The sequence below is a fragment of the Mastigoproctus giganteus genome, chromosome 12 (genome assembly GCF_048544385.1).
Source record: "Mastigoproctus giganteus isolate SK-2022 chromosome 12, ASM4854438v1, whole genome shotgun sequence".
In the NCBI taxonomy this organism is placed as follows: Eukaryota; Metazoa; Arthropoda; class Arachnida; order Uropygi; family Thelyphonidae; genus Mastigoproctus; species Mastigoproctus giganteus.
In genome coordinates this window covers 79,923,171-79,946,347 of record NC_143586.1, presented here as the reverse complement: position 1 = coordinate 79,946,347, position 23,177 = coordinate 79,923,171, and the positions used below count along the sequence as shown (strand labels likewise).

Sequence of the window (23,177 nt, the reverse complement as noted above, 5' to 3'; positions counted from 1 at the left end):
ATGAATGTAAATAAACATATTTCTTATTGATAGGACCAAACAGCCCTAACAGAACTGAAATATGTGACAAATGCAACAAAGTATTATTATTGTAAAGTTTGTACTGTTATTATTAAGTGTCGAATGGAGTATGGTACTAAAATCTTTTATAGAGCATTTCATTCTGTGCTGCAATAAACAAAGAGGTCGTCAAGGTAAATGCACTCAAGTGGTCACGGAGGTAAGAATTGAATGACAGATGCCAATGAAATTCTAGAACTGTGACGATCAATAGAGAAAGTAGGGTAAAAAACATGCGGGCTGACTCTTCTTTTCACTTACGAGTAGCACGGATGCTCTAATAAGAAAGGGAAGGAAAAGGGATACTTAAATGCTTGCACTATATTGAAAAACAAAATGCTTCCATGGAACAGAGAAAAAGGGGGAAATGTTTAAATAGAAAAATTAGAGGAACGATAATTGTTTTGTGGAAAAATTGTTCTAGACTGTATATGTCTAGAATCGCGCATTAGAATCCTTAAGGGGAATTTAATTTTTGAGATTGTCTTCTTTCTCAAACGTATTGAAATATATTTGTAATAAGCCTGACAGCTTGTTTTCTGTTGATGGATTATTCTTATCTTTGAAAATATAAGAAGAAATCGCTTTAATAAAGTCTTGGTATCAATGGTCTAGCCTTCTCTCATTCCAACCACGGATTTTTTTATTGCCTAAACCTATCCAACTTGAACTGTAATCCATTGAAAAGTTTACGGTAGATATCCAGACAAAAATGGATTGCAGAAAAATGCCAGTCAAAACTGGCATTTTTCTGCAATCTTTAACTAGTTTTGACTAGTCTTTAACTGCAATCTTTAACACCTTTAACTAGTTTTGCCCGGCAACACGAAAATTGAAAAATGCAGTATTGTTGGAAAACTTTACCAGATCATCCAGTTCATCCCAATGGTACACAGGCAAGGTTTCCAGATGTTATCGCAAGTATTTGAAAGTTTTTTTAAAATATTCCGTGAGGGTTATCATTAAGTTTCGTCCAAACGACACAAAAACCAGAGAAAGTTAGCTGATAACAATAACGAGGTCACGAGAAGTGAAACATTAGGGTTACGTATAAATATTCCTGCCCCTAGTTGCTAGAAAAGTGTTCCAGGGTATTGCGGGAGAGAATATGAAGTGGGCACACGACCTCGTGCGAAGTTACTGACCCTAATAATTCAGAGGGCAGCGGCGATCACTGCACAAGAGTGGGGTTACAAACACACGAAAGGAACAGACCTAGTGAAGAACAGCTTTCTTCACCAGAACAATTTACTCGGAACCTGACGTGTTGACACCCCCCGACCCACTTCAGGATGTCATATTTCCGTCGACCATGCCACTTATCATTCCACAAGGCAAAAGTACTTTTTTCGATCTCTTAGATCCTTGATGGAGTATTAGTGAGACCATAACTCGTGCTACCGTTTAGCACGTTTTGTCAACAGAGGTTTCTTCAACGTTTATCTTTCCGGTTAACACACCATTAATTTGAATATTTTTTCCGCTAGGCAAAGATAAATCTCATGTTTGCAGTGTGTCCTAATAATTCGCTTGTTTGACTGAACCCTTGACACACGGCAAGAGGCCCACTGTTGCCCCCTTTCTGTGAAAGAAACGGATTACGGATATTTGCAGCGAAGGTGAGTCCCGTTTATTCTGTCAAGACAAGTAATCGCCGAGAAGCTATGGGTGCCAAGGTCTTCTGGCAACAATCTTCAGCGTGGCTATAGACGAAACATTTATCTTGTTTCAAGAAGATATTACGACATTAGCAGCGGGCGCTGACTAGTTCAACCCAAGGGAGATCATTAAGTGTTGCTGTGTACCATTAAAGGGGATGCAAACTCGTGAAAACGGATTCACGGCCAAACCTATCAGGTAATCTAATTTAAAATCATTTGTATTCGGACAAAAGAACGCCTCTTTAAATGAATGAGATGACGAGATAGTATAACAAGACCCTAACCCCTTAAGGGTGGAAACCTTGCCTTTAAACAGCTTTAACTGTTTTATAATAACAATCTTCCTTGTTTCAATTGCGACGGGTGGACAAAGGCACAGTTCCACATCGCCAATGGAGGCCAGGGTTTCTACATGGCGTACAAGTCCCAGTCAAAATTTATGTTACAGAGAGGATGGGTCAGCAGAACGAAATAGGAAGTCAGTTCCTGCCTTAACAACAACTGGGTCACAGCTAAGAAGAAGCACAAAACCAAGGATAATCAAGCTCGACAACAGCGGATTAAATTATTTTGATATTTACATGGATTTACGAATGACTTAGTGACATTACGAGGTGGGGACGGATTTGAAAAGTTCGTGGCTTGAGTTTGAAAGAGTAGTGATACAGTGGTGCTAACATTTCTGTACTTAATACTTTAAATACTAACCCATCAAGTTTCATGCAGTTTCAATAACGCCGTTTTGTAATTACAGGTCCTGAATTTTGTTCATATATCCTCATTCACATAACAAAGTTGTGTGAGTGGGAAAAGATGGACAAATTTAGTCTCCCTATCATTCAATATTTGAAAAAAAAAATGGACTAATGCCAAGGGCAACTCATAAGGATATGGTTACAATACTGGGAGAGATAATACCCCTTCCTGTTGCATGTTTAAGAAGTGGGAAGCAGAATTTAAACAAAGGAGGGAGAGCCTGTGGAAGATTCACAACGTCTATCATTCCAATAGTTGTTCAACAGTGTGCATGATCTGGAGATGAGTGACTGGCAGGTGACAGTGTGGTACTTTACTAGCGTCTTGTGCATTTCACCAGAACGTGTGTACCACTTAATAACAGAGATTGTCACTATGAAAATGTGTCAGCACGATGTGTCCCAAAGTTGTCGACACATATCAAAAATACACAAGGGTTGTCGAGTGAAGATTTGCACCGTTTTCATGCAGATCCAGAAAATTTCCCTTCAAGGTTTATGACCACAGATGAAACGTCAGTCCATCACTTTCAGCCAGATACAAGCAGCAGTCAAAACTATGGTCACACTTCTCCCCTCCAAAAAAAGCCAAGTCAATTTATTCTGCTGGAAAGGTGAAGGCATCGGTTTTTTGAGATGCTGATCGAGTATCGCTAGTGGATTACCTTCAGGAAGAATAGGGAATCACAAGGGCATATTGCACAGACTTTGTGAAGTGATTGCGTGAAAACATCAAAGACAAACGCCTAAGAAAACTAAGCAAAGGAGTCTTCTTCCACCGGGACAAAGCGCCCACTCACTATCCCCCACATTTATCAGATGTAGAACCAACAGATTTTCAGCTAATATTCCAATTAAAAAAAAAAAAAAAAAAACAATACCTGGCTGACACCAATTTCTCCATCGACAATGAAGTTATTACTGCAGTGGATGCATTCCTGGAGACCCAAAGGAAAACTTTCTTCGCAGCTGGAATCAATGCATTGCAGCATCGGTCGTAAAAAATGTCATTGACTCAAAAAGGCATGATGAAAAGTAAAAGTGGCCGTTTGTATTTTTACGTATTTTATTTTCGAGCTGTACCAATCACTTTCTTTTTATAAATGCCCAAAACGTTGACTTATAATTTTCTTTATGAATGTAAGCTTCTTTAATTTCGTTATTTACCTTTTTGAAGACTTAGAAAAGTTATTTATTTTATATATTTATTTGAATTTTCTGTTTTTATAGATTTCAGGGAAAGAAATACTTTGTCTTTAAGTGAGTAGAATGTCAAACGATGCCTACAAAAGTTAATTCACATAATACAGTACAGTACAGTACAGTGTCAATGGAATGTTAATGGAGCATTCTTCGGATGCTTCAAGACCGGAAAATAAGAAATTGGAAATGCTAATTGCATCTTCTTCTGCGTACTAAATAACACTGATGTTAATTTAATAAGTGCATAATTTATCAGTGTGCTATGTATTACCAACTAAGACGAATATTCCTTTATAGCGTATTTTATATCACAACAACATGATTCTCTTAATTCAGAATTATTCATATGGCATAAATACGAGCAGCATCACTCATGCCCTATGAATAGTTAATGGCATTTTAGACAAACGAATGTCTGAATTCTCAGACAGACAAATAACAGGAACACTACGAGTTTGAATGGCACAGGTTCAGCCACCTTTTATTAACAAGCGTGACTCCAAAGCAATCCAGACGGTAACTGTACCATCAGATGACCCCAAACTGTGCCAACATGAATAGAACATGGAAATCTCCCTAAAATTATCTGACTATGGATGTTATCATGAAAAGAAAAGGTCAAAGATCGTCTTAAGATAAAGCCTAAATTTCCTTCCATTCCTTTCTTCCCATTTCCGACAGGTGTTTACTGATACCTGCATTCGATAGAGCGGAGGAGGGGAGCAGTGGAGAAGTAGTAAGAGTTACAAAGCTGGGTTTCCTAACGCTTGGAGATCTTTCGCATACCAAAGTTCATTTGTAGTAAACATTAAGGAAACTAATAAGTAAGTAGGTAGATAGGTATGGCTACGTAAGTGCAAAGGCAAATTAGACCACAATAATCTTATCACTTACCAATTAGACCACTTTTTTACATATCTTAGAAGGTTTTATCGAGTTTCAGGGAGGGTTTCATGTTTTTTTCCCCAGACTCCCGACTTTTGATCCAGACAAACCGACAAAGAATGACGCCTCCTTGCCCCGGTGAAGATGATCCTTGTTGGCCGCCCTTCAACTTTAAAAAAACAAATTAAAAACTAGATTCTGTCGCTTTTGTTCACGATCTCACCAGGAGTGAAGAGTCATCGAAGTTTAACTAGTCGAAGTTGCTGGAATCTGCATTTTTGTGGGACAGGCCAATAAATTTTAACGCAATATTTAGAAATGCGACGCGTTTAAGCCAAGTTTGTGCCTTTAATTCTCGCTAATGATCAAAGAGAGCAGCGAGTTTCCGCATGTCAAGAACTTCGTGAACGTGTTACTGCTGACCACATGTTGTTTTCTTCCATCATAGGAACAAATTGTGGGCATGATCCAGAAACAAAAGCTCAGTCCTCTGCCTTCTCCAAGGCTCAAAAAGCAAGACGATCTCTATCAACTGTGAGATCATTCTGATCGTATTGTTTGACTGACAGAGCATAGTTCATTATGAATTTGTCCCGCATAGTCAACCAGTGAACCTGGCATATTACAAAACAGTTCTACAGCAATTTCGAAAAGTTGTTCGGAGAACATGGGCGGTAAAGTGGACTTCAAGGAATTGGTGCTCGCATCATGACAATGCCCTTCGCAATTAACACTTTCCATTCCAGAATTTCTTTGCGAAGCGCACCATCACTATGAGTCTACCCCCATCTACAGTACTTCCGGATTTAGCTCCCTGTGATTAAAAACTTAAAGTCCACTGATAGGTCGCAGATTAAGGAAATTATTCAACACAGTAACTGTTAGCAATTCCAAAAGAGTCTACCAGGAATGCTTCCATAAGTTGTAGTTGCGTTAAAAATCGACATAGACCATATCAATGCAATTGATTCCAAAGAGATCGATCCCCGAACTGTTTGATCACACTTTATACATTGATCAGAACTTGGCTTCACCACCTACTTCATGAGGTACGTATTTCGCAATACCAGTATATTTGAGTTCATTAACGCAAGAATCTAGTTGAGTTACAATTTAATTTTGATTAGTGATGGGCATAATCGATTATCTTAATAATCGAAAAAAATTGATTATTCAAATCACTTTATTATAAAATCGAAAACAGCAAAAAAATGAATCACACTAATGTTCTCCAGATTAAGCTTATTTCCTATGCATCGGATGATTCTCTCTCTCTCTCTCTCAAGTGTAAATTCAATCAATTTTCTCAAAATCCCATCTTTTTATTTTTCTTTATTAAGCATACCCGTAAAGAAAATATGATTACTAGTGAAATGGGTTAAAGTTAATATCTAATTAATTTTAATTAGATCTCAACTGCTTGTTCGAAATGTCAGTTCGTCTGTTTTAGGGTGTGTGTGTGTGTGTGTGTGTGTGTGTGTGTGTGTGTGTGTGTGTGTGCGCGCGCGTGTGTGTGTGTGTGTGTGTGTGTGTGTGTGTGTGTGTGTGTGTGTGTGTGTGTGTGTGTGTTAAGCGCCAAAGCAACCAACGCCAAAGCGTGAGTATACTGCTTCTATAATTGCGTGGATTCTTCAGTCGGTTTGCAGGAGGAAATAACTTAGGTGTCCCCTGAGGCCGACATTGACTGACATTCTTTGCATCGTTGACAGGTTAAGAACTCAGGCCTTTTCCTCTCGGTGTGGGAGGATGGTGATTATGACCACTGTGCTACAGCGATGCCTTTTATGGAGATTTGTAGAGTTTTAAAAAGCCTAGAAAATGTTTCTCCAAGTCTGGGCCGAATTCGAACCATTTGAAGTATTCATAATGGTTACCAAGTCAAAAAATGCGCAGAATTCGTCACCAGAAAGGGCTATCAGCTACTTCTTACGATGCACAGATTTCAACTGTGTACAGTTATTTCCTTTTCCGAGTTTCATTAAATCAAATACCAGTTTGCATAACTCTTAATAGCATCGTTTTTATTCCGGAGGTATTAAAAATTAGACGCTCCTGAAGTGAAGATGGCACGTCATTCTAATAAAAAATTTAATCAGACCCTCATAATTGCCATAAAGTTTCGTCATCACTGCTCCAGCTGATCTGTCGTAATCAAATATTCAATTATGAATTTATTTTATCATTTTAGTATGTTTGACGCCGGTATTTACTAGAACGTAGATGTCGGAGAACGAAGACAAGGCCGTGCTTTATGGATGCTAAACAGAGCGAGACTAAATGGGAAGGTTTGTAAAGCAGATCTAATTGGAAGTAGCAGACCGTAAAATTGAACGCTTTTACTTTTCAAATAACCCTTCGGCAAATGTTCCTGCCTCGTCCCTGAATTATACATCTCCAGCTAGTCTACAACTCTTCTTTCAATAATTTTGTCCAATGAGTCTAATGAATCAGCTGCTAAATGACATTAAGTTTAGATACATTTTTGGGACTTTTCCTTAATGAGTTTTGATCAGATGAAACTCTTCTTGTAACACCTTGCGCACAGACTTTAAAACTTAGCACATTTTACGTATCGCCAGAGATTTAATTATCATAATGAGTAATGCAAATATTTGTTTTTAATAGCTGTGTGTATATTGATATTTAGGTAGTACAAATATATGTCCAAGCTTGCTTTCAGATGAGGAAAATGCACAACTTTTAATCTGTACATATAAATATGCACTCTGAGCAATAAAAATAGATTTATTATTCCTATAATTACCATAATTTTAGAAAATTCAACTGTGGCATCATCAGCATTTATGCATCAGCTAAACTGTGAGTTTAGCTGATGTTATTTGTCTAAATATCAACTGTGACAAAGATTGTTTGAGCGCATGGAAAATAATTTTACATGTGGATCATTTTCTTTGATCCACTCTATGTTAACACCGTTGCTTTGCTTCTCTACAAGGCATAGCAACTAAGGCCTAATCAGCTTCAATATACTGTCTATAAACCGTATAAATTCCATTGGTTTGGAATATAAACCGTATAAATTCCATTGGTTTGCTTATTTGCTGGATGAAAACTGGAGTTTCCGGGTTTATCATTTAATAAACAGGCATTTTTAATGGAATATACACGTCCCAGCAAACTGAGAAGTGGATATGGAAAAGCTTCTATTGTTCATATTATCTATATAATAACTCGCTTATGTCCCGCTGTCCGGAACACTCTTTGAACTCGAATTACTCAAGACTAAAGTCGCGGGAAGGTTTTCGTAATCACTTCAATATTTATCTTTACTTCTTCTCTGAAACATTTTTCTCCAAGCATTGGCCACGGGCATTCTAGTGCATTAATAAAGTAATTACTCACCACATTTACTTTACTGATTAATGCAGGTTAAATGCAACAAGAGGACACCAACAACAGAGCATTGCAAATTTGTCTCTTCATCTGTTCGGAGTAGTGATTATGCTTTAAATGAAATATACACTTACATTGCTATATAATGTAGCAATGTAAGTGTATGCCTTGAGTTCATACTCCTTGTTTTCTAGCTTATAAGGTGGCACCATGATTTAACACTTTACATAAATCGTTCTAAATCTACCTTGGACAGACGACCGTCTTGAAATTTTACTTCTTTTAAACCATCCCTTTCCTGGTAAAAAATTTGAACTTTTTGAAAGATTTACCAGGAGATGCTTCTGCAGAGAGAAATTGAATCATGGCCCGTTGTTCTGATTCGAATTAATCTATCGTATATCTATATATGCATCTCTAGCAAGCTCATAGAGGGAGTAGGTATGGTCCAAATCATTTCTCCTGTTGGATGTTTGCGCATTTCATGGAACAATCCTTATAACCTGCGACTAAATCTTTGTTATTACAATCTGTCAAAATATACAGCATAAATCACACGATTGAGTTTCAGAAAAGGTTATTTAAAAAGCATTGACATTTGTATTTATATTTTCACTGTTTGCTAAACGATTCTAAAAATAGTCCTACATGTTTGAGTTACAATACTCAAAATGTGCCTCACTGGCTACGTTAAATATTGTGGTACCTAGCAGAAAGAATATTGAGTGCAATGAATTATACAATAATTATAATGATACTATGTTATATACTGTTAAGATACTATTTTGTAATCGAAGAGATAATTTCGTCAAATATGACAAGACTACCTGTACGATTTACTAATTTTTTTTTCATTCTGGTTGTTATTTGATCTTGACAGAAAATTGTCGAGTGGAAGTAATTTTATGTTATCTGAATTCTGAGTACAGAGATCTTCTGAATGATTCTGTTTATTTTATTCGTACTACAACAGAGCATGGGTTAGAGCAAATTTACTCAGGGAAGGTTGGCGCATGCAAGCCTTGGCTTACTAACGAAGAAAGGTCGGATCGATTTAACAAGGTATTAAAAAAGTGAACATATCACAACCAGTTTTTCTAGCTCAACCATTGCTATATAAATTTGTATAGCAATAAGTGTAAATCTTATCCGCGGGGTAATTTTCATCTATTTGGGATAAGATGATAACTGGTCGATAATTCTTGATAATAACTGCTCTACAGAGGGGTTAAAAACAAAAAAAGCGGTCAAAGTTGAATTCCCCCTTCCTTTTGACAAAGCACGAGGAGGCTGTTATGTAAAATTAAGAAAATACGCTTTTAAGTATCAGTAATTATTGTTTATAAAGTAATCTTCAAAAAAAAGTCTTAATTTTTGTACTCCAAAAACAAATCTATGCATTTCTGAATTTTCTTATTGGTAAAAATTCTTTTGAGATCCAAAAGTTTTCTCTTTATCAAGCAACAAATCATCTGCGAATGTAAATTTTACTTAGGGGAAACCGCATAAAGAAGAATGTATTCTCTTTGTCATCTGTTACTATAAAAATAATTCGGTCATGTAATGCTTTAAAAGCCCGTAGAAGAGAAATAAAAATAAGGAAGACTTCTGGTCTATGCCGAACTAAATTACTCATTTCCCTCTTGAAAAAATTTAAAAGGAGGGAAAGTGTGCGCAAATCTCCTATAAATGGTAGACTAGCAACTTTTAAAAAAGTCTTTCGACATCGCTTGAAATATCCGAAACTTTTCAAGAAGAGTTTTCTTGAAACTGCCTGGTCCTTTTCAAGAAATCGTTTGAACATCACGTTTAGGCATTTGTGGTACCAAAAGGATATCACTGGACGCCCGAATACTTTAAAAGTCGCAAAGCAAAGGAAAGGGTGCATCCGTACATGATCAAATCTGTTGAATCAAAGAATCCAAATAATTATGTAGGTAGGATGGAGTTTGATAACGTTTGTTTGTTAAATGCTGACTTTATCTAGACAATGTTTCAATGCATATTGTTCCTGTTCTGGATCGGCTTCTGCCATTTATGAATATTGGAGTGTTTGAAATCTTAGTGCTCGTAATGAAGGAAAATGAATTGATCATCATGATATAAGCTCAATCCCAGTAACTCTTTCCGCTGTATTTTTCTCTATTTTTCTTGAGGGCCTAACCACCCAATGTTACGCAGAAGTTGATTATCTGTTACATGTTGTGCCAGAACATAAAAGTGAAATAATGTAATTGTCTTTAGGCATTGAAAAATCAGCAAGAAGTTCTTACTCCATTGGAAGTGACTTGCATCTCAGAAAATATGGTGGGGGGAGGGATCTCTGTAATTTGGAATCGATTTCTCTATTACGCTGTCTGCCCAGAGCATTTGGTATAAATTATCGGTCAAGGAAATGTTGTGATCGCCTTATATAAATATTTTTATATTACATCAGTCCTACTTGACATTTATGATACATTGTGATGACAAGAGCACGCATTTCTACCATCAGTGGTGATTCTTTCTAGTCCCAGGTCATACCTTCTAAAGTAAATCATGTTCGCAATGAAGAAAGTGTGTCACCACAAATATTCTTCAAAAAATCATTACTGAAGTCAGTAATAACTTCTTAAAGACCTCAGGTGTTAAGCTTCCGGTGTGATGTGGGTTACAGATGCACTTTTATTGTTCAGGGGGAGTCTAAATTATGGTAGTAATTTAGAAAGGCACTGAGAGAACTGGTTTTAAGTTTACGATCACTTTTGGATTAGTAACAAATTATTAGCTCTGTGGCGAAATTGTCTGCCCATTTAAACATTAGACAGATCTGAGGAAAACATTTTTAAGTGAACGAATTAGTTTATTTCTGAAACAGAAGTATTTGAAAATATCAACACTCAGGCTATTCACAACTGAATACAGAATAACACTTAATACAGTTAACGATTATCTTAAATATTCTTAAAGATTTTTCATTGCTATATAGATATATTCAACAGATATGAATAAACTTGATATAAATATTAAAAAACGTCCTTTCCTCTTAACTAAAAAAAAACGGACTATTTTTTTTTTTTAATTTTAACAAACAAAAAAAGTAATTCTTCCTACTGAAGTTCTGTTTAATACTTTCACAACATCCGAGCAAGCTAGGTCATGGTTCATTCACTTCGGTTGCAAAATTATGAAGTCAAATGTTAAATCCAGATCTATTTCACTGAGATGGAACTATAAATCATTAAGAGAAGGGGAAATTCAACGTTCTGATGGAGGGAGATCAAGCAGTGCTCATTTTTATAATATGTAGCTGTTTTGCCAAAGAGGAAGATTATAAAACAATCTAGCTGTTCTATAATTCCGGCATTCAGAATAGGGAAAGGAATTAGCCAAAGAAAAATATTAACTCAAAATACCAATGTCCCAAGTACAACAGTCCTCAAAAGGTTAAGCACTATCGCTCCATACCTATCTTAAATTCCCTGGTAAAGATTTTCGATACTGCCGTTCACGGACATCTTGCAGCTTTTTTCTACTTTAACGTACAGCATGGATTTACATTTGGTAGATCAGTGATGACAAAGAAAGCCTTTGTGAATATGACAGTTGATGTAACACCGTCCTCCCCACACCGGGTGGAAAAGACCTCAGTTCGAATCCCTTAAATGACGCGAAGAATTTTTATGAGTCTTTTTCACAACGTGACTGAGTTTAGTCAGTCTCAGGCGAAAGTAGCATGGTTTTTACTCTCGGAAACTCGGGGTTTTTCGTCCAATAAATCGACCACAGAATACACGCAATTTACAGACATATTATATGCAGTGCAATATGGTCTAAGATGCTGATGCGCCTAAAACCCTACAACAACAACAGCTACCACTACTACTACGATCACAAACCTCAGTTCTACTTAGAACTTGGTCATTGAAAAGGTTGCCAAGTGGCAATCAAGCTGATGTTGTCTACATATACTTGCAAAAGCCTATAATAGAATTCTGCACCACCTGCTTAGTTCCAAACTTTTACATTATGGAAAACTCGACTGTTGTTTTTGTTGTAGGATCGGCTTCTAAGGCCATATTGCTCCGTGTATATTATCTGTAAATTGCATGTGTTCTGAAGTCAATTTTCTGTTTGCTGGACGAAAATTCAGAGTTTCTGGGAGAAAAGCATCATGCTATCCTCGCCTGAGACCGATTAACTCAGCCACGTTGAGAAAACTGGAGCCTCTGCACACACACGGATCATGAAGAATAGAAGAGCAGCTGTCTTTTCTCCTCAAAGCGGGGTCCTGCAAAGTTCTTCCCTTGCCCCCCCTTCTTTTCTGTACCTTTTTCAACGACCTTACGAAAGCAACTGACAACAGCGAAATTAAAATCGTGATCTACTCAGACCATATCAAAATTTTCAGGCCTGCAAAGAACGTTTCTGATGCTATCTGCCTTCAGAAAGACCTCAAAAATTCCTTTTGCTTGGTGTGCGGCCGACAATGGACTTAGAATAAACGCTAATAAATGCTTCATCTTCTCATTCGCTAGTCCTACGAAGAAGATCGCGTCGCTTCAAGTATACGATTTGTGGCTCAGATATTGCCACGGTTTCAGAGTTCGGAGATCTCGGAGTTTTATTTTCAAACACCAGAAATTTGATCGTCACTTGATCGTGCTTGTGGAAAAGGTTTGCATGTGCCCTTCTCTGTACTCTCAAGCAACTCTAAATCTTTCCTAAAATGAGGCCTCCAGACCTGTACACATTACTCTAGGTGTGGCCTGGCCATTGTCTTATACAAAGGGATAATCGCGTCCTTTTTCCTACTAGAAAAATTCCTGTATATCATTTACAATATCCCATGACCCGCTTTGGCAGTCAGTCTACACTGCTCGGAAAACTTCATATCTGACTGCACAATTACTCCCAGGTCTTTTTCATTTTCTACCACCCTAAGTGTAGTACGTTTCTCTGGGGTTACTTCTACCCATATGCAGTACTTTGCATTTGTCAATGTTAAACTTCAGTTGCCACTTCTCAGCACATCTGCCCAACTTTTCTAGATCCTGTTGCAGTAGCGCAATGCCATTACTGTCATTAACAACCCTGTCAACCTTTGTATCATCTGCATACTTGGACATTAAGTCTGATATACCTTCATCAATATCATTGATAAATATACGAAACAACAGTGGGCCCAACACTGAACCCTGGAGGACTCCACTAACAACATTATTTCACGAAGAGCAGTGTCCATTGATTACCACTCTCTGTCGTCTCCCACTCAGCCGCCCTTTTATCCATTGTAGCAACTTGCCCTTAATACCATTCTGCTCCAATTTGTACAGTAGTCTTCCATGTGCAACAGTATCAAAAGCTTTCCTGAAATCCAATCAAATTTGTCAGACAAGACTTTCCCTTAACAAACCCATGCTGTGTCTAAATTATTACTGCAGTTTTGTCTAGATGATCCTGCAATCTAGATGCAATTATCGTGCCGGAGCAGAAATAAGAATCCATCTAGTTGTAATGGGCGTTTGTATTTTAGCTTACTTATAGTATGTAAACTGCTGTACGCAAGCAAATTCATATTGTAACAATTCACGTGGTTTAATTACAGTTATAAGTACATCACAACAATTTTCCGCCCTTTTGTTAGGGACACAACCTCTTATTTTGGAATTATGTTTCCGTTTTTCCTAAACGCTGATCTCTGATCACTGGCCATTAATTGCATGACCTCAGAGAATTGCTTCCTGTTCCCATCTTTTGTGACAACAAGGAAATAGACGCGATGCTCGCTTTATCAAATTTACTTTATGATTGGAGCTTACAACAAGTATTGATAGTTTAACTAATAAAGCTAACGTTTTTATTTCATTCTGCTGTTATTTTCATCCAGTGTATTCTGTTTTGCAGGACGTTCGGGTTTAATGAAGTACTGTACTTAAAGTAATGTGATATCACTGGTATGGTTTAAGTTTCTGCCCTCTTTAAGTTTCATTTACTGCCCTCTTTTCGTGAAATGATGAATCGCTAATTATATTTATTCATCATCATTATCTTCTTCTTCAGCTATTTCTCAATTTCTTCGATCCACCTCATCTTTAGTCTTTTTCTTGGGCGTCTGGTGGTATCCATTTCAAAATTCGTTTGGTCCATCTACTATCAGTTCTTCTTAATATGTGACCTGCCCGTTTCCATTTTAAGATCTTTGTTCTTTCAACGATGTCACAAACCTTGGTTTGTTGGCAAATCCATGCACATATTTTTCGGTCTCTTTTGGTTGTGTTCAAAATTCGGCGCTATATACTTTTCTGTGTGACCCCCCAGTCTTTGTAAAGTATTCATTGTCTATGTTTCACAACCATATGTTAGGACAAAAAAATTGTCATATTAAATCACCCGAATATTGATTCATGTGATTCAACCTGGAGACTCAGGTTGTTCTCTGGTCGCTTTGCCTGTTTTGCTGGACGAAAAACCTGAGTCTCCGAGGTGGAAGGAAACCTTGCTATTGACGTCTATCATATGTTAGACAGGGAGGATACATTGATCAAAACCTTTCGTTTGAGACAGAGTGGCAATTTTCTCCTGAAGACTATATTAAACTTTTCAAATGCTTGTCATCCTAATTTTATGCGCCGTCCAATTTCCATCATGATGTTTGCATCCGTTAAAATTTCTTGTCCAAGGTAAACATACCTTTCCACTTCTTCTAGTTCTTGTCCATTGGCCACGATTTTATTTTGTCTGGTAAATTTATTGAACAGAGCCTGTGTTTTTGTGATATTTATCTTCAAACCGAACTTATTGCTTTCATGCTACAGTTTTTCAATGTTCTGTTGCAATTCTTCCTGATCATTGTCAAAGAAAATGATACCATCTGCAAGTGATAAATGATTCAGGTAATCTCAATTTCTCTTGAGTCCTTTATTATCCCAATTTAGCTTGCAAAAATTTCTTCTGAACAAGGCAGTAAAGAGTTTTTGGGAGATTGTTTCCTTGTCGGACTCCTTTTTCTACGTCGATGTTTGGGGACTGAGTTGAATGTTTGTTCATAGTTTATGAAGGCTTTACAGAATGTAAAGTTATAATATAAATTGTGCTGTTCAATAACTTGTTGCTCTGTTTGGATGTGATCCATTGTACTGAAGCTGCTTCTGAAACCTGTTCGTTCTTTGGTTGTGCCATATCAAGTATTGTGCTTAATCTTCTTGAAAGTATCTTTGTGAAAACCTTGTGGACAACTGGCAGTAAGCTTATTGGTCGTTAGTTTTTTTAAATCTGCCTTGTCACATTTTGTGGGATGGCTTCTGCATTTTTTCCATGCTACAGGTACTTTGTTAAGTAGAAGGCATTTTGAAAATAGTTGGCTAGAGATATACATACCAGGCGATCTTACCAACTGTGCTACCCACGAGGGCTTTATTATTTGTCAGTGTGAAATCAGTTTCACAAGAGGGCTCTTCCCTGTCTACTTTTGTTGAACTTTTTCTTGAAGAATGAGTTCATGATGAACAAATTTTGTTCCTCCACAAATTCAATAATTACATTGCCTCAATCATCCTATTTTCCAGTTTCATATTGGCCGACAGATCTTTCTCCATTTTTGTCTTACCACTTGGATCTTATATATATATATTGGATAAAGACTGGAAACTTAATTTTTAGACAAACGGCAGTAGGAAATGCGCTTTTTATTATTTCACTTTTGAACAAATGGTGAAACTTTTGTTTTTCCCCTTTATCATTTCTTTTAGCAGACACAGACGCGAAACTAGGAATTTTGACATCTATGTCCAAATATCAGAAAAGCGCCTTTGCTCTCATAAAAATATTATAATACTTTGTCATCGTACTTTGTCAAGGATGAGGTATCGCAGCGGACTACAGGACTAGAACCAGTAAATAACAAACGAGAGGATGCGATTGGTGAGCTTAGGAACGCTAACACTGCAAACTGAAAGATTGCAGAAATGTTTCCTGATTTGACGAATCCCGGTTCTTAATGTTGTATTCCGATGGAAGGACCAGATAATGGCGAAAACAGCACGAGTCCATTGACTCATCCTGCTAGATGTCAACAATGCAGACTGGTGGTGGTGGTGGTGGTGGTGGTGGTAGCAGGGTAACGATGTGGCGAGCGTTTCGTGCACATTGGTCCTTTGATACTAGAGGAGCAACATTTGGATGCAACAGATTATATGAAAATTGTTTTCTACCAGGCGCGTCATCCTTTCATGGCTGCAGTTTATCCATCTGCAAGCGGATTCTTCCAACAGGATAATGCACCACTCATATGGTCACAATTGTACATAACTGGTTCCAGGAACGTGAGAGTGAATTCAGCCTATTGTGGTGACCTCCCCAGCTACCAACCCAGTTGAGCACCTATACAAATTTTGTATGATGAGGTGGAACAAGCTCTTCGCAGTATAGATCCGCAAACATCCAATTTGCAGAAATTGTAGGAATTCCTATGTCATGCTTTCGACACCTCGTTAAATCTCGCCAATGAATCCAGGTTATTCCGAGGGCTGAAGGATGACCACTCGCTATTAGTAAAGTGTACTAATAAAGTGTTCACTCAGTGTATATTCATTAAAACTTGATTTTATTCCATATAACGTTACTCCTTAAAACATCATGTCATAAACAGAAAAAACTGAAAATACCCATCCATCGGATGAGCAAACAAATCCAATGGGGAAGGAAAGGAGCAGTTCTTAAAAAAAGAAGAAGTAACTACCCTGAGCGTTCTCTGCTGGCTCTGAATACAGCTCAGGTAAAAATATTCGCATTCAGAGCCTGACTGATAGGTCTGGTGACCACATCTGCATCACTTATCGTGTCATTATTATCAACTGATGACCGAAATTTGCTGTTGGTCCAAAAGGCAATCGTCGTCCGGCCTCATGGTCCTGAACACCCCTATTCACATTACCTTCTATTTTTTATTATCCAAAAATATATTATATATTCTGGATTTCGAATAATTTTATATTAACAAAATAAAGAAAAATATACACATTAAAAAATAAATAATACACGAATAAATAAAATTAGATGCATTAGGAAAGAATCAATGAATTTAGATCTTTTATCCTTCTTCGAAAATCATAAAAATTCCAGTTTAAAACTATACTGACTATTGAGAGTTTTTCAGACACGCTACTTACTTAAAAAAGCCAGATGGAAAGGTGAAAAATATAAATTCAGCTTAGTATAAATTAAAACTTGACGAATTTTAATCATATTTGAATAAACTATGCAGACCCGAGTTGTGTCTGAGAAAAACGCGATAGTATCGTGCTGCCATCTAGGAGAAACATAACAAACTCTTGTAATTTATGAAATCAAGGATATAGCATTAGCAGGGGCATGTGAAGCGAGAAAGCAAGCTTATATACAGACGGCTATCTCCAACAGGATGAGGTTGCTTTTATTCGTGTCAATAAATAAAATAAAATAAACTTTAATAAATAGTAGATGGAATATCTTTAAAAAATGTATATAACTCGAACTTTTATGGTTAAAAATAAAATGACGAATTCTTAGCACGATTTGAAGTAATTGGAAGGATCGATAAATACTTTTAAAAGATTTAAATATAAAATTTCATCGAAATCCATTACTGGGAATCGAGTTGTTACATGCGGACGGACTGACTGACTAACGGACGAAAAATTGAAGACAGTGGGCGCTTTACTCGTTTGTGAGCGCGCCTAAAAATAAGATTTTTATATAATATCAAAATTTTAGTTTATATCATAAAAAATAATCGCTGGAAAAAATTTCGACGAGTGTCACGATCTGTACACTTACATAACCACGGGTTCACATTGCCCGTGTTGCCTCGCTTAGCACGTGCTGGAATTCACACATTTTCGTCTCAACTTAGAACTTAACTGATGTGACGGACTCGAGAAGTCAGCTCTCCACAGTAACCCCCTGCCCGTGTCAATATCGCAAACATTAAACAAGGCAGCTGACATCAAGATGTTGAATGCGACCCACAAATACAAGGCATTAATCAATTTGCCCTTACCCTACTCAGCTGGTTGTGAAGTTCTTATTCTTATAGATATATGTTAAATTCTTAGAATATCTTTCTATGGACTTAGAATATCAAATATGGACATTTCCAGGATTCAAAGAACGGTGCGTGGCAATTTGACTACGACAATCGCAAGCAGAAGCATATAGAGCTGTAAGCAGCGTGTCAAAAATAGTAATCTGAAGGTTATTGCAATATCTGGAGTTAAGTTCGTGGTCAGCTAGATGTTATTGCCATAACCTTGAGATTATCAAGGCTATGGCAATAACACAGGAATGATAGCTTCAAGGGAAATTGTATAAGACTTCGCGAAAGGAAATTCTATGTATGAAGGCCTACTTGATTCCATTTCTGGAGCCAGCTTTATCTTTACCGATGACTCAAGATTCAGTCTTGAAACTGTTTCTCGGCATGTTTTCATCCCGAATGATGGTGAAACACTCCTCTATCTTTCTAAACGTCGGAGAAAGAAACAGCTGATGTAGCAGCTGTCTGCGAAAACTTGATGGTAATGAATGGCTACGACGATCGACCCAACTTTGCTGAAGGAAACCTGTCTGCTCAGTATGGGGACCATATCTTTGAGCTCTGTTGACTTTTCAGATATCCTATAGGCTTTGAATTCACTTTCGTGCCTGATGATGCCCTTCCACACATGTTTTGCTAGTAGAAAAAAAAATTGACTCAAAATGAGGATATTCTTCGGTGGAAGTTGCCAACCAGATCACCACGCATAAATCTGTTAAGCATGTCTGGGATGATTTAAGAATTGAAACACGCTGATCTCTTTCCTGAATCCTTCGAGAGCTACAATCTGCACCTGAAAGATTGGATTTATTACAAGGTTGTAAATCCCTGTTTTACAAGGCCTTATAATTGACCTTGTAAACAGCACGAGAGCTCATTGTAAGAGTTGTTTGGCTGTCGGGCGTGATCCTACTGACTGTTTAATGTCTGTCAGACTAGCCAATAAGATTTGGGAAATCATGGTCTCACGATTATGTTTAATGAAGACAATCATCTTTTTTCCCAAACCCAATATAATCGAGTCTTATAATAATAAAAGATTTTATAATCAAATACCTGTTTACCTTGATATTTCAGAATTTATGGTTGAAACTCTATACAATATTTGGACACCAATGTATATGAAATTTCGTCAGGTATTTCCATCTTAATTTCCCAAAATGAGAGTGTCACTCAAAACAGAAATATTCTGTTTATACTCGGTCACGACCACACAGATCTGCGGAGTTTACAACTAGTAATTTTACAAGAATTTTATCATCAACCTTTTGTAGTCACGTGATTTATATCCAAGGTCAATTAAAACGTATGTTTTGCTGTATTTCTTTATTGACCACTCGGCTACGTCAGACCCAGAGAGAACGATAAACTGGCAATCATATGTTATTAACAAGCAGTGAGGACGGTTTTCAAACTGTCGAACATTCACCAGATGATGAAATCGATGGTATAATCATTGATTATACCATTGATTTCATCATCTGAAGATAAGGTTTGTGTGGTAAAGGTTTCAAATATAAAATGTAACCTCACCAGTTCTTATAAAACATACCTAGTAACAGCAGAACACGAATTTATTTTCCTGTAATAACCGAAACGACCTCAAGTGATCATCTTCCCAAATACAGCCAACCTGTATCAGCGAGATGATCATTCCATAGTTTCTAGAAAGGCCCAGAATTGTGTACTTTCTGTACATCTATAATGTTAAGGCAATTATTTCCAATTATCATATTCCCGATACGAACTTCGTCATATATTTCCTACTTTCTGTACAAATGTTGGTAAGAATCTGGGACTTGTCCATTTGCAAACTGGTACAGAAGCCAAAAACTGAAAATGAATATATATTTCACATTCAGCTCTGCCGCTTAGCATTTTTGAAAAAGTGAAAGGTGTCTGATTAAATCTACATTTCGCAATTGTTTTATAAAAAATCTCAACTGATAAAGTCTTTTTATTAATTTTTGCTCAAAATGCGTTTCCTGCTTTTAGCCTTGAGACAAAGTAAGAGTATTGCAAACACTGAGAATTATACAAGATTTATTGCGATAAGTTGACGAGATTTCCAATATATCAACCGGTAATGTTGTTTCAGCCGTATTTTCTTGGTTTTATTCGTAATGGACCAATGAACAAAATATTTCCCTGTGTATTTTCAAGTTTATTTGTATTTTCTTTCTCCGAGGTAATTTACCCATACCTTGCTCGACTAAGAAATTCTCTTTCTGTTTTCTTCTTTTCTTTTCTTTCCAACTGGTATTTGTGCGCATTAAATGAGAAATTTTTCCAGCTTACCCATATGTAAGACTGGCCTGTTTCATATCCCCAAGCTTTGTCCTTGGCCCGTATATACGGTGATGTGTGAAGAGAGAGAGAGAGAGACTTAAAGATGCTGGAAATTATAAAAATTAAAACCAAAGAGCTTCGTCAGTTTTTGGTTTTCATGTAGCGCATGTTCACGTGGATGTTCAATGATTTCAAAGAGCGTATTTTTAAAACCATCCAAAAACCTGACTGACAGAATTTTTGAAAACTGGAGATTGATATTAGCTGTAGAATAAAATTTGCGATTCATTGGACAAAAGATCTGTACCAGAATTTTAACCATCTTACTTAAAAATATATTTTTTCCGATAATTGTCTCTAATTCCATCCGGGAAGTGATCAAAGAAATCAGTACATCCAGAGGTTAAACTCTCTTCAAATATCTTTACGTATTTTTCTTTTAGCTCCGTTGTTAGGCGTTCTTTTCTCATATTTGATCCTTCAACTCACAAAAGAACATGTCAAGCGTGTTACTCAGACTGCATGACCAACATCTTGGAACAAACAGAGTCGGATTAGTAGCATCTCGCGTTGCTGAACGCCCAGGGCATCGGCCTTCATTAATGATACTTCTAAAGAAAAAGGGCGGAATTGTAAGGGTCGCCTATAACAGTATAGGCGGTTGCGTTTAGTCTAGTTTAGTTTAGTCTCAAATAGATCTTTGATAATCAACTATCTAGTAAAATCCAGAATTTAATTCGTTTGCTGATACTTGCGCCATACATCTTTTACTTTATTCTCATGAAACCCAATATCATAATAATGTTATACAGTGATAAAACTTCTGATCGATAGCAATTGCAAAATTTGTTGTATATACTCCAACCTGTTGCGTTATCAAATATTATTCATCCTCAAACTTCAAACTTTTCCAGGCTCTGTTATAACGAACGAGGAGTGGTCCTTTTAGAAGAATACCAATAATCGATCCTTCACATTCTCCTTGGACACTCAGCACATCAATAAAAACAAACTAAGAATAATAAAAGGCTAAAACCTCACCGTAACATCAGTGCGATCCAGAACAATCGCAGGTTATCCAATGCTAGAGAAACCCATGCAAGTTAGCAAACTCCGAGATCACAAAGTCCTATAGAGGTTGTGGGGATTTCCTGTGCCTTCGGGGCCCGGAGACACTCCAACACTTTTTTTTTTACGTTGTTGACACACGTGGTACGACTCCACACTGAACGTAATGCAGTAACGGACACGTTGCGAACAAAATAGTTTCAGGGGGTCGGCCCTATCCTTATATAATGTGTCTGCTATCGTGATACTTGTAGTACGAATCGCAGGCTGGGCTTCCTCCCTCCCTTCCCTAACTCTCAATGCTGGAAAACCACTTTACGATTCGGCAGTGGAATTCAGCACACTGCGTGACGTAGTTAGCCTCATGGCCCATTTTCATTTCACCCCTCAACAACAACAACGTTTCTATGGAACGCGGTGTGGTGAACTTCCCTGCTTAGCCTTAAGATCCAGCGGGGCGAAGAGAGCGCGACACTCGATAGGAAACGAGCACACCTAAAACGATCCTTGTCTAATGGATGGTTTGCCCTTATAGGAAAGTTATAACCTCTGATGACTGCAGTAAATATAAGACATTTCGAAGTATATTATCACAGAATCAGACTATTTCCTGGTTGATTGCCTCACTAATGATGCAACTGTAAATCGGATGATGTAGTAGTTACAATCGATGAAAATCTCTCTCTGACACTGAAATATTAATGTTTCTAACATTTTTATTTTATAAATATTTTTCTGTTTATTTCTAGGTTTATAACGATTATAGATCAACGTTAATTTTATCTAAAATTTCCTTTATTTTATTTATTTAATTTTTTTTTCTATGACTACTTTTATCACTGAGTTCGGATTATTTTAGCATTTGTTTATTTTCCTAAGTTTTTTTATTTAATATTTCTATTTTACTTTCTTATTAGTTTCATTTATTGAATTTTTCTTTATTTCATTTTACTTCTATTAATTAAATAAAGTTTGGTATAAAACATGAATACCAAATATCCACCCATGGAGCTAGTTTATTCCAAACCGTAATTTGAATTTATGGACCTGGTTCTGGAATCATTTATGACAATGAAAAGATCACGCTTCATTTATTTTACTTTTGCCTTTCAGAATCTTGTACACCTCAGTCAAATCTCCTGTAAGATGTCTGGTTGCAATCTGGGTGTCCAGTGTATTTTATGGTTCGTTTGCTTGTTTTATTTATGGATTATTCTGAGGTTTCTTTAAATTAAAAAAAAAGCTTTTCGGCAAGGTTAAGTGCTAGTTTGTTTTCGGTGCTACTTAATAAAAAAATTCTTTTAAATGAAAAAGATTCTTACATCTAATTTGCAGTTATCGTTTCTTAATACAAATCTATATTCACTTGCTTTGTTACCTGAGAAAAGGTCCCATATTTAAGTTTATTCAACCCTTTTAATGCCTTAAATAACCCAATCAGGTCACCATGTTAGATGTTTATTTTGCAGACATTATAATTTTCAGCAGTAGCATTTTTTCTATATGAATACCCTCTTGCATCCATAACTATTCGCGTTGCTATCCTTTGTTCCCTCTCCAACAGGTTGATATCCTTATCAAAACGTGGTTTCTGAACTGAAGATGTGGCCTAACCATTGCTGTATAGAGTGGAACAGTCACGTCTTTGTCTCTATAAACCCATGCGCTATCTGCACAGCTGAGACAACTTCATGTCTGATTGTATCATTATCGCTTAATTTTTTTTTCATTTTCGGCTAACTTAAGTTTGTGCTTCCCATTAAATAAGTTAACCTACGATTTCTAAGTTGCTACGGTTTATGTGTTTATGTTATACAGTATATTTACCAAATATCTCGATTTTGTCTT

General features: G+C 36.9%; 1 protein-coding gene across 1 annotated transcript in view; it reads right to left on the bottom strand.

Annotated features, from left to right (window-relative positions):
- The window catches only part of LOC150077223 (salivary peroxidase/catechol oxidase-like), a 168,069-nt gene extending 146,717 nt beyond the window's left edge, over positions 1–21,352 (bottom strand). Inside the window, exon 1 of the mRNA XM_090386951.1 lies at positions 21,303–21,352. Coding sequence (XP_090243077.1) covers positions 21,303–21,310 — 8 coding nt within the window. The 5' untranslated portion in view covers positions 21,311–21,352. The remainder of the gene's footprint in view (positions 1–21,302) is intronic.
- Between the last annotated feature and the right edge of the window lie 1,825 nt (positions 21,353–23,177).